This window comes from Phyllopteryx taeniolatus, chromosome 6, assembly GCF_024500385.1.
Source record: "Phyllopteryx taeniolatus isolate TA_2022b chromosome 6, UOR_Ptae_1.2, whole genome shotgun sequence".
Lineage (NCBI taxonomy): Eukaryota > Metazoa > Chordata > Actinopteri > Syngnathiformes > Syngnathidae > Phyllopteryx > Phyllopteryx taeniolatus.
In genome coordinates this window covers 26,476,719-26,489,259 of record NC_084507.1, presented here as the reverse complement: position 1 = coordinate 26,489,259, position 12,541 = coordinate 26,476,719, and the positions used below count along the sequence as shown (strand labels likewise).

General features: G+C 43.0%; 1 protein-coding gene across 2 annotated transcripts in view; it reads right to left on the bottom strand.

Moving 5' to 3' along the window:
* Positions 1-12,541, bottom strand: part of itga8 (integrin, alpha 8) — a 53,350-nt gene that overhangs the window by 28,366 nt on the left and 12,443 nt on the right. For both annotated transcript variants that reach the window (XM_061775822.1, XM_061775823.1), the window contains exons 7-12: positions 11,552-11,677; positions 9,055-9,099; positions 7,345-7,388; positions 5,051-5,107; positions 3,653-3,705; positions 3,375-3,580 (exon numbers count right to left, since the gene is read on the bottom strand). In XM_061775822.1, the coding sequence (XP_061631806.1) occupies positions 3,375-3,580; positions 3,653-3,705; positions 5,051-5,107; positions 7,345-7,388; positions 9,055-9,099; positions 11,552-11,677 (531 nt within the window). The remainder of the gene's footprint in view (positions 1-3,374; positions 3,581-3,652; positions 3,706-5,050; positions 5,108-7,344; positions 7,389-9,054; positions 9,100-11,551; positions 11,678-12,541) is intronic.

The window sequence follows — 12,541 nt, the reverse complement described above, 5'->3', positions numbered from 1 at the left end:
AAAGGTTGAACTATTACCTCAAACTCCTGCAGACGGCTTTCACACGTGTAGTGGAAAAACACACACATACAGAATGCAACCAGCATACACAAGCACTTGCCCTCACAGAAAAAGTCGGATCATTATATGCAATGACGTTTGGTGCATATTTGCATGAACCTACACTAGAGAACGACTGGCTCCTGTAGTGCATAAACCTTTCAAGACATCATGTTTGTCTCTGGACCCCCTCAGCCCAAGCCCCTCAAAACAAGTACATAGTTCCACATGAACCAGACTAGAGTGGATAAGTGTATCCATGTCTGTATACTGTATACAGCATATACTGTATTTACAGTATACGCTGTATCGAGCATATACTGTGTGTACAGTATACACTGTATGCGTCGCTGTGTGCCTGCAAGTGTCTTAATGTATTGTTACACAACAGCATGCGCCAGAGCAGCATACAAATGATGTGAAACTCTCCTACAGACTTTAAACAATGACAGTGGTGACTTTAGGGGCAGTGCCAACTTGATTCAGATATATTAATAATGTTTAATATAGAATAGTGAATTGTTCAGCATTCTGCAACATGAAGAGGAAAATAGGAATAAAAAAGGCATAATAAAGAATAGTTTTCTGTGTCCAAGGTCTCTTCGTAAGGTATCCATCCATCCATTTTCTGAGACGCTTCTCCTCACTAGGGTCGCGGGCGTGCTGGAGCCTATCCCAGCTATCATTGGGCAGGAGGCGGGGTACACCCTGAACTGGTTCCCAGCCAATCGCAGGGCACATACAAGCAAACAACCATTTGCACTCACAGTCACACCTACGGGCAATTTAGAGTCTCCAATTAATGCATGTGTTTGGGATGTGGGAGGAAACCGGAGTGCCCGGAGAAAACCTACGCAGGCACAGGGAGAACATGCAAACTCCACACAGGCGGGGCCGGGGATTGAACCCCGGACCTCAGAACTGTGAGGCTGACGCTCTAACCAGTGGTTCACCGTGCCGCCTCGTAAGGTATCATCAACCTTTATTGAATGCAGTACTTAGGAGTACTTACTTACAAAAGTGAGCATATACCAACTACCACAATGTTGATATTGATGCGCTACAGATCCTCCCAAAAACCGAAACGTCAGCTGCCAATGCGGCTTTTCCATTGTCCAATTGCTGTCCGCATCGTCTCAGTTTAGGTGGATTTGATGGTTTTCTACTTCAAAACAGAAGAGAAAAACACCACTCCAATGATGTCACAGTCATCACGTAGATCAGTATGAGCGATGGTGACAGGAAGTTAATTGAGATGATTAAAAATAAAAACATATGGGTCTATAAACGGTGAACTCAGCTGCGCTCAACTTGTTTAAACAGCTGATTCTAAACAAACCGTGAGGATGAGTGCAAACATGGATGGTTGAGGAATGTACAAACACTATGATGACATCTGCCAGTGATTACACACTGATGAAAAAAAATGGGAGGTACAGGTATGCTTTTGCACACTTAAACAATTTGACATGCTCAAAAAAGAAAAGTCACTGATGACCCTGAGCGCGACGTTGCCATGACGATTGTGATGTCATGCACAATAACGAAATGAGGCAGACACCGGCGAGCGCTCATTAGATTAAAAAAAGTCCACGCTTGTCGCTAAGAGCATCCTCTGCAGCCCCTGGGAGCCTGTCACATCCTGACAGACAGCTTGATGCGATTTGTGTTGCCTGCCAGTGAAACCCTCGCTATTGATTCACTGGCTATTGATCTGATAGTTTAACGGGGGTGAAACGCACATTAACGGACAGCGTCCGTGAATAAGTAAAACATAAATCACTTGGATGGATGTCGTACGTAAAGGGCCAGATGTGAATCCCTTCGTCATGATTGTCTCACCTGCGTCGATATTGGAGCTCCAGGCTGGTGTGCATGTGTGTGAGTCCAATCAATGTGAGGATAAAACAAACAGACAGAAGAGAAATGAACTCTAGGCTCCAGGACAGAAACTCACTCCCAGATGATTTCCATCTCCAGGCATAACTTGCTCAGACAACAAGGCTTTGACCTCGGACATCACGGGCGGAAACGTGTTCACGCGGACGACCTTTCATTGCAGCACTTCCTGACCGGACGGCGAGCTCTCACGTTTGAGCTTTTGATGGGATTTCCTCTGTCAGAGCCCACACATAGTCCAGAATGTACAAGAAATGCAGAAAAAGATCTGTCGGTTATAAGATTGACTTAAAAACCTTTGTCCAAAATTGGCAGACAGACCACGAACCACTCTAAAACTGTAAACAGCCATTCATTGAGCTTTGTAGAACCCTCTAAACTGCAACAATGGCTGGAGGTTGAGAGGAGGGGACCTCCTGCGTTTTTATTATTGCAAATACAAACAAAGACAGACATTCTGAATATGAACTTGTGCAGACTTTCAGTTTAATCTAGACAAAGTAAAACCTAAGTAGTAATAGACTTCAACCGTGAGGGGAATAATATGTGAATTAGTGCACTCACTGCGGGTGAGTGAGCATCACTGGGGAAGGCCAACTTATTTCAAAACTGATGAGCATGTGGCTTTATTTCTTGTCCTCTACCGGCAACTATGGCAATGCAGACCGTTATTGCACTACATTTGACTAGATTGTTGTGACTCTAAATCAAGGTTTATTAAAAAAATATCATAAAACACATTTTTCTTTTTTATGCAACTGTTTTCAACAAACATCTCTACACAAGTACAGTGTATTTCCATCACCAAGCAATGTTTTGAGTATCATTCAAACATTGTTAACTGTCAAACAGGTGTAAAATTGTGTTAATCCTTAGGTCTCGCATGCATGACAGCATGTTGTATGCGACTTTAGAGGTAAGATTTTATTGAAAAGCAATGGCTGTTGATATTAGATTTTCCAATGTATTACTCTCATGAAACCAACTGAATCAAAGAACAATTTCTTTTCATTATCCCCAAATTCCTCAGTTTCCCTCTAATCCCAACACATTCGTTGTACAAACTCCTCCTAAATTATGGTGAGAACAGTCTCCATTGGATATGTTGGACAAAACACATCATCGTTATTTTCTCTTTAATTCAAACTCTGAAACAAGCCTGCACGAATGCTTACCCTAAAAAGGAAATTGGCTATTAAAGGTTCATTCTATTATTGATGTAATAACGCTACAATAATAAGGTCAAGTTTTTGTTATTATCTGCCACTTCTCTAACAGCCTCAAGCCAAAAATGGTAAAGATCGTGAAGTATGCACAGAGGAGTTGTTATTTTTCCTCTCGCATTTGTTTGTGTTACTCAGATAAATTTAATCCATCTTAATTTCCTTTGTATCTTTTCTTTCCCACAAACTTTTTTTTTCACTCCTCCAGCTTACCGTTGTAACCATCGTTGTTGACGTCTCCCAGAGGCGCTATAGCTGTGCCGAAGCGCCCGAAGGTGTGCGTGCCGGTGAGGGCGATGGGTTGGGAGAAGGTGAGCGGGCCCTTCTGCAGGTACAAGTAGACCCTCCCCACTTCTTTGGGTTTGCTCTCCATCTCCCTCTCCATGTAGAGGGGGGCTCCGACTAGCACATCATCCATCCTGGACGCACAAGGTGGCGATTAGATCTAATACATACATGCAATTCATGCAAATATGATATGGTCCACTTACCCATCTCCATTCAGGTCGGTTACAGCCACTGAGTAGCCAAAATAAGAGGCCATCTGAGGGACAGAGCATTGAATATTATACAAAAGGAGGACAATGGTGGCACCAACCATTTAAGCAGCTCGGCCACATTTCTGTAAAAGCAGTCTTTCTCAAATTCTTTGTTAAAACACATTCACTGCCATTGACGGCTTTGGAAGTCAAATACCGATGTTAGGTGGAAGGGTGACAGTGAATGAGTTAATTAATAATCTTGTTTAAATTCCAATTTCTCTTCCAAATGTTATACCTCGCAAACAACTGAGATACACGTCTTATCATCTAGAATATGCAAAAACAACACAACCGTTCTGGGTCATGTGTACATGTTTACATTGCCAGGCCACTTGTTGCCTGGCAGTATTTGTAGAGCAAAATAATTTGTGACCCACTGACCCAGGAAAAACATTGCATATGCCAGGAGGGTAAAACAATTCTAGACATTTTCAAAATTGGAAACTTTCCATGGGGAAAAAAATTAATTAATTAATTATTAGGGTTGCCCCAGAAGACGGCAACCCTTCCCCAACAGTGTCCTCAGCAACCCAAACCTTCTCATTTCTGCATTATTATTATTATTATCATGTCACTCTAGTTTAATTCCCGACAATCAGGAAAGAAAAGTCACAATAATATAATGCTCGTAATGAAAAGATTTTTAAAAATAGGATGTGCGGGGTTTGCATTTTACTCCGTGCTTTCGTAGGTTTTCTACGTGTACTATGGCTTGCTCCTACTTTCCAAAACCATGCATTTAAGACTGTAAATTGTCCATTAGTATGAATATGAGCACTAATTGTTGTTTGTCTATATGTGCCCAAAGAGTCCAGGGAGTACCAAAGTCAGCTGAGATTGGCTCCAATTAGCCATGACACAAATGAGCACAACAGAAATCAAATGGCCGGATAATTTTTTCACTTATGTAAACCTTACTACAGTAAAAACCGTTCTACACATACAATAATTTCCTACGGTAAAATTTGGAACTTATCGTGATTTTTATCATTCAAGAACTTATAATGTCATTAATTTATATGGAAACTGTTCAACTTCAAATATTTCCCAAATCCCCCAACATCCAACGGAAAGTTCCTTGGAAATTTAACAGACATTTTCAGTGTATGCCAGTTACACTCGCATCACAGGGCAATTCAAAATCACATTGTTGTCCAATACACACTGCAGAAAATACTCCCAAAACAGCACTAAAAAGATGATGACACAAATTTATTCATACAAATAAATGTTCACAAATGAATTTGTGCTCTGTATTAAAATGGCAGAGACACTACAAATACACGTTGCACTTTGCATTAGGAAATGCATGGGTGAGGAATGAGTGGGATGTACTGATGCTTCTACCTGTTCCCCTGTGAAATTCTGGATGAAGGTCAGGTTGGAGGAGTTGATCATCACCACCTAAAGAAGCAGAAGGACCACTTGTGATGCCTCAGCACATTTTGTCCTTACCACACAGCAAACTAAACATACAAAACAATGCGAAAAAAAAATCTAACACTAAAACCCACACCAAAAAGCTTAAATGCCTCTTTTTCTCCTGCCCTCTCCCATTACCATCCCCTGTGCTCCCCTTTAACCCCCCTTCTCACTCCCTCGTTCCCCCAAAAGTAACGCTGCTTGTGGGGAGATGGGGATAGAGGGGGAGGCTGAGAATTCCTTCATAAGACCTAAAATAACAACCACATGGAGACAGCCGGGGGCTTAACACACACACACACGCGCGCACACGTACGCGCACGCACACACACACACACACACACACACACACACACAGGAGTAGACTGCTTGACCCAATCACAGATGTTCCAAAGACACACTAAACCGGCATTGATTTACAAACAGAAAGAGAGATGAAGATAAACACAAATATAAGATTCATAACGTTAAACGGTAACTGGTCCCAGTGAGATGGTTGTCACTGACATGAACACAACCATTATACACAGTGTTGCAGAGTGCGTGTGTACTCTGCGTGCACTGTGGTTGCAGGTTAAGCCGGGGGGGTCGTGTGTGTGAAGGCGGGTTACCGGGGTGACGTGGGGTCAGCACCCTCCACATGCGGCGGAAGCAGTGTGTCATTAGGGAGGACCGGCACAGTCAGCCCCAGGACAAGTTCCCATAAGAGCGCACACCAGTTGAACGCACCGCATCACATAGGGCGTCTGAGCGAGCCACGTGCACACACAAATGTCCGCTTGGTACTGTACTAGTCTCAGGGGGGGGGGCGCTGTCCTAGCTTTATGATAGAGTTCAGTTCCTACGACGGTGACATAACCCAAATTTGTATAAATCGTCATGTGCTGTGGTGCATCACAAACCTATGTGGTCGTAATTACAGTAAACATTTGAATAAAAAAACATTCTGGGTCATGAATGTAAAACAAGCAAATGAAAAACAGTACTGGCAGTAACTGAAAGCCTGCCTTCTTATGCCACGTAATAAGAACGAAGAATCGCAATGCGGTGGGACATCGTGTTATTATCTCTCACGGTCACAGCATTCATATAGAGAACCATCATTAGATATTGTAAATTAACACTGTTGCCATCAGATGTGCTGTTGCAACTGCTGCTTGTGTTATGTTCTTATAGAATACGTAGTGGTGAATATGCTATGTTCTTCCCTTGCTTCCCAATAAAAATCTTAATTCGACAAACAACCCTTTTATTGGAAAAGAAAACTGCATTTTTTCCACTTTTTTTCCAGTTTTTAAAATTGTGACATATGCTTAATCTGCAAGAAGATTATGTTTTCCTTTCATCCGTTACATAGATATTGATGTGTTGCGATGTCCATCCATCCATCCATTTTCTGAACCACTTCTCCTCACTAGGGTCGCGGGCGTGCTGGAGCCTATCCCAGCGATCAACGGGCAGGAGGCGGGGTACACCCTGAACTGGTTGCCAGCCAATCGCAAGGCACATACAAACAAACAACTATTCGCACTCACAGCCACACCTACGGGCAATTTAGAGTCTCCAATTAATGCATGTTTTTGGGATGTGGGAGGAAACCGGAGTGCCCGGAGAAAACCCACGCAGGCACGGACGGGGAGAACATGCAAACTCCACACAGGCGGGGCCGGGGATTGAACCCCGGGCCTCAGAACTGTGAGGCTGACGCTCTAACTAGTCGTCCACCGTGCCGCCGTGTTGCGATGTCAATACATATATTATGATCATTATACTGTAAAACTATCAATTATGTTGCCAAAATATCAAATTGTTTTGTAGCATACTTTGACATATCCACAAATCTTCCTCTATTCCTTTCTCATCCTTTTTCTTCTTTAATTTGCAATGCTGAGAATTTGGTAGTGGTCCATAGAATAAATAATACTGTATTTAATTTGTATTTAAAAAAACAACAATATTTTGTTAGAATGTTACTAAATCAAATGTTGTTTGCACTGCATGCCTATGAAGGACATTGCAGCAGGACCTTTTTCCTCTCTCACTTGGGGGGTAGGGGGTGGGGGTCTGGGGGGGTGTTTGCACTTGAGTTCAGGGGTCATTCTAATGCAGTGACGCCACTTTGATCGTCAAGGTTCTCAACTTATTGTACTATTTCCTCCCAAATCCTTGCAAAACACACCAATCTCAAGTACGTTTTGCATTCCTGTGTCCATACTCACATATCCAAAGTTCTGCGCTCCTCTTGGCACTCCGGTTATAAGCTCTGAAAAATTCCAAAACAGACTTGAATTAGCGCATGTGTGGGAAAGCCATACAATCAAAGACGGGGTTCGACAGAGGTTTGTCAATGGCTTTAAAACGCTAAACAGTGGACTGACAGTGAGAAGAGAAGTGTTGCAAACACACTGAATGATCGGCTGTAGCAGTGACTGATGCCTGTGGTGCAATTAACGTCTCGGGGCGAACAGATAGACCCTCTGCTTTCCTGCCCTCCAGCTCTTCCCTATAACCACAAGGCCATAAAGCACCACTTCCCAGCACCGTCAGAACTTTAAGTTACGACCAGTTTGCCATTGTGAAGAAGACTCGGTGACCAAGACCAAGCTTCACACTTCAACAATTGCATCCAAAGGCTTGCGTAACTTTTAAGAGTCTCTGTGCCAGAGGGCCTTTGAATTGTAGTATGGGGGTGTTTAAATGCGAGCTCATTCTGTAAAAATCCCACTAAATGGTGAGTGGCAAAGTGGCGCTAGGACATGACAAATGGAGGCAATGACATTGGCAACAATGTTGGCTGAAAAGGAAGCAATATAAATCTAAAGTTTCCTTCAACACTACATGTTTTTGTGGAATTTTATTGACAGTCCTTGAGTCTAATATTAACCAAGTGATACAACTCTGAATGTGTCTAATTAAAAATGAGCTTCTGAGTGAAGTATATTTTTGGGGTGTGTGCTGAAATAAAGAGGAAATATACTGTATTTCCACAACTAGTTGTTGGGGTATTGAGTTACGTCTATTTGTCTAATTGGAGGCCTTTATTGTATAAACACTATTAAACAATGTTATCTGTATATTGTATTACAATTGACGTGAAATGACACTGGAGTTTGAAACTAAATAAAAAGACTATTATGGAGAAATAGAACTGAGGCAGATTGGGCAGAACAAATTAAGTCATGTCGGTCCCGAAACATGGAACCTCATCATATTGTGGCGTGAGCTCAGGTCTACAGGGACCCTATTTGCTGTGAAAGGAGTTGTCTCCATATAATGTAAGAGCATATTTAATACTGCGCACGGAACTCATTTGCATCAAGCGGTAAGACTCCACATGTTAAATCATTGGAGAGTTTTTAGTGCCGCTGGTTTGGTTAGCAATAGAGTTAGAAACGGCGTTAAAATGGTTCAAATGCTATAAATTGAAATCACTGCATTTACTTTCGAAAAGTATTTATTTAAGTGGACACTGCACCTGAAGCCACTCTTTGAGGGGTTTCATTTTTATCCCCCCCCCCCCAAAAAATGCATTTTCAAGAAACTCAAAAGATTTTCCCACTTTCTTTTTTGTATGAAATCCTACTAAATCCATCCAGCACAGCATGATTACCCATTTTGTTCAAGTCCAGAAGAAACTCTAAACCTGGAGAGGTCTGCAGAGAGGTCACTAATCATTCTAATCAGTCAAAGTGGAGCGCAGGAAATCCCTTTATCAGTAATTCCCAAAGACATGTCCCCTCGGGGTCGTGACCCAGACATTTAGAGAAATTTCGCATTATTGCCTATGAGTTCAGAGCCGCACATTGTCACCCAGCTGTGCACTCGCCCCCTTTGGGTCACCCGATTACACTCCACAGTGTGCATCCGATGTACGAAGGAGACAACTTGTGGTTGTTGGTGCTATATGTGCTCACTGTTGGTTTTCTCACCTTGTTCCGAATCTCCGGTAAACTCCCCCACCGCCACAGAATAACCTAGAGGGAGACATCATTTACATATTACGACATGTTGGTAACATTTGGGAAACATTTACAAATGACATTATGAAATTGGACAATCCAAAACCACCCCTGACAATAAAACCTACAATTAGATAAGCTGGTTTAACTTTACACGGGCCAGTGGTTTTGAGAAAGTTAGTTTTGAACACCATATGGCAGATGAGATTAGACTGGAATCCCCGTGGACCATGATGTTTGCAGATGACATTGTGATCTGCAGTGAAAGCAGGGAACAGGTGGAGGAACAGTTAGAAAGATGGAGGCATGCACTGGAAAGCAGAGGAATGAAGATTAGCCAAAGTAAGACAGAATATATGTGCATGAATCAGAGCGGTGGTGGGGGAAGAGTGAGGCTACAGGGAGACGAGATAGCAAGGGTGGAGGACTTTAAATACTTGGGGTCAACCGTCCAGAGCAATGGTGAGTGTGGTCAGGAAGTGAAGAAACGGGTCCAAGCAGGTTGGAACGGGTGGAGGAAGGTGTCAGGTGTGTTATGTGACAGAAGAGTCTCTGCTAGGAAGAAGGGCAAAGTTTATAAAACAGTGGTGAGGCCAGCCATGAGGTATGGATTAGAGACAGTGGCACTGAAGAGACAACAGGAAGTAGAGCTGGAGGTGGCAGAAATGAAAATGTTAAGGTTCGCTCTCGGAGTGACCAGGTTGGATAAAATTAGAAATGAGCTCATCAGAGGGACAACTAAGGTTCGAAATTTTTGAGACAAAGTTAGAGAGAGCAGACTTTGATGGTTTGGACACATCCAGAGGAGAAATAGTGAGTATATTGGTAGAAGGATGATGAGGATGGAGCTGCCAGGCAAGAGAGCTAGAGGAAGGTTGATGGATGTCGTGAGGGAAGACATGAGGGCAGTTGTTGTTTGAGAGGAGGATGCAGGAGATAGGCTTACATGGAAAAGGATGACGTGCTGTGGCACACCCTAAAGGGACAAGCCCAAAGGAAAAGAAGAAGTTTTGAACACCATTAAAAAGAGTTTGCAGGTAAAATCGCCAAATGCATAGAAAATTTTACTTCATGTAATAATAATTCTAAGATTGGAGAAAAAAATCACTCAAAATAAATTAAACGAATGAAACTTTTAGAATTCTAGCACACACTATTTTTTTAAGCCACCAGGATGGCAATTTATGAGGCTGAATGTTCCCTCAGGACCAAAGACCTCATCAGAAACCCTTGCACTGGAAGTCAGGGTCTGTGTAGGGCACATTTCCAGCAATGGTTAAAGTCCACCCCGAGGGGGAAGAATGAAGTCCGGAATCCCGAGGGAAAAGGGAGAAGAGCAAATTCCATTGAGCTTGCAACTCAAGGCGCCTGGATGACGTGGAACCTCCCAAAGAAAACAATTGCATGGAGTGAACTGTGGCGGTAGCAGCTCCTTCATATATCCTTTCTACTCTTAGAGCACTACGACACTTAACCAACCTCAGTCGGTTTGCTCAGGTGGGGATGAGGGAGGACACGCTGTGCAGGTTGTGTGACTGGAAAGGTACAATGGCGCACATTCTGTCAGGTTGTAAGATCACACTGACACAGGTGAAATATTGGTGGCAACACGACAAGTTGTTAGCAGTGCTTGCAGACATCCTGGAGCAATAAATAACCATTCAAAGAAAGAACACCGCTGAGCTCCGTCCACATCTAAGTCAGGCAGAACCCACGACAGTGAGCCCAGGGATGGGAAATGGAGGTAGACCCTGCAAGGAAACGCCACTTCCCAGAGGTGGTCCTGTCCACAACTCTACAGCCCGACATCATCATGTAGTCTCTAGAGGGGGAAAAAAAATCCTGGTGGAGTTGACAATGTCGTGGGAGAAGGGCCGTAAAGAAGCTGTAGAGAGAAAAAAGCCTAAATACCAGCAACTTGCTCAAGATCACTGGGATAAGGGGTGGACAACTTGGCTGATGATGGTGGTGTTGACGATTCCCAGTTCCATCAGTGAGGAATCTAGTGACAAAGGTTGGACGGAATGGCTACTTGAGGAAATCAGCCGTTCATAGGCTGAGAGAAGTGTCAGAGAGAGCCTCATTTTGGCTCTGACACAAGGTGGAAGCCTGGAAGAGATGGGCGGTCGCTGCTGACCTGCCAACTGGACGGTGTTGTGGTTGAGGGTCGAAAGACACAAGTGAAGGTTGGGGACCACTTGTCGACCTCTCTTCCAGGTCAGGACTTAAAGTTAGCATTGTACACGTGGGCATCGTAGATGTATTATACAACAGATAATATTCTTCTAATTCTCTGGAATTATTGTTCAACGTTATAGAGCAAGAACCCCAGCTAAGATGATAGCCAAGTTTATCATCTTTAAACAAATATCAGAAATTGATCCTGGAAAAGACAGACTGCCTGTTTTTTTCAGGTGATAACGACTATTGACTCTAGTATAGTTAAAGGACAATTGTGAATTTTTACCGAGGTAACTGTCATCGTGTGTGTCTTCAGCAGCGGCGGTGTGTTTCTCTCCTGGAACGCGTCTCAGCACGGCTTTCAAGGAGTAGCCGTTCAGTATCTCAGCTACGCCTGCTGTCATCACCTGACCTGCCCACACACAAAGATGCACATACAGAGATACTTAGAACAAAAATGTCTTATCTGTTGTGTTCGCGCCGCGTGTCAGCACGGACGCGCTGAGCGTACAGAGCTAACGACACATCGGAGTCATCCCCGAAGGAAGGTAAAACCCATCATTAGTAGAGGAAAAAAACATGAAACATATTTCTAATGTTCCTTAAAACGAAAGAAAATATGTCTTTTTCCACAGTGAGGGTTTTTGATTTATCCGCACTCACAGAGACACAAACAACACCTTTGCTCTGCTGTTGAACAGCAGGTCAAACAAACAAACCATATTATCTACAGCCATACTCAACCTTCCATAAATCCTCTTTTATGTGCATGTGTGCGTGTGTTTGTACTCTGCCAGAGGAAACGGTGCCCTCTTAACCCTCCTAGCAGCTCAAAATTGACGACTTGGACTGACTTTATCTACCCAAATAACACATCAACACATTAAACTCACGATTAAACTTGACTAATGACATGTCGTTTTATAATGGAGCAGCCCTAACACCAAGGAATGAGCTGACCATACACTCATTGGCCACAACATTAGGCCCAACTTCAGAATGTGCATATTGCGGTGGTTGGCGTGGACCTGCACTGTATCATACTGACAGATGTTTATAATATGCTAGTCTCAGTATGACACACTAAATTTCTTCACCACTGCAAACTATAGCCACAATAATAAACATATTGTTAAATGAATGCCTCCCTGGCGATGTCAATCAAAACTGAGCGTTATCATCTTTTTAAAGAGAATTTTTGATATAGGTCTTGTATTGGACATCGTAATGAAGTGTCCAGGGAGTATACATGAAATGGCTCCAATACTGATGATGA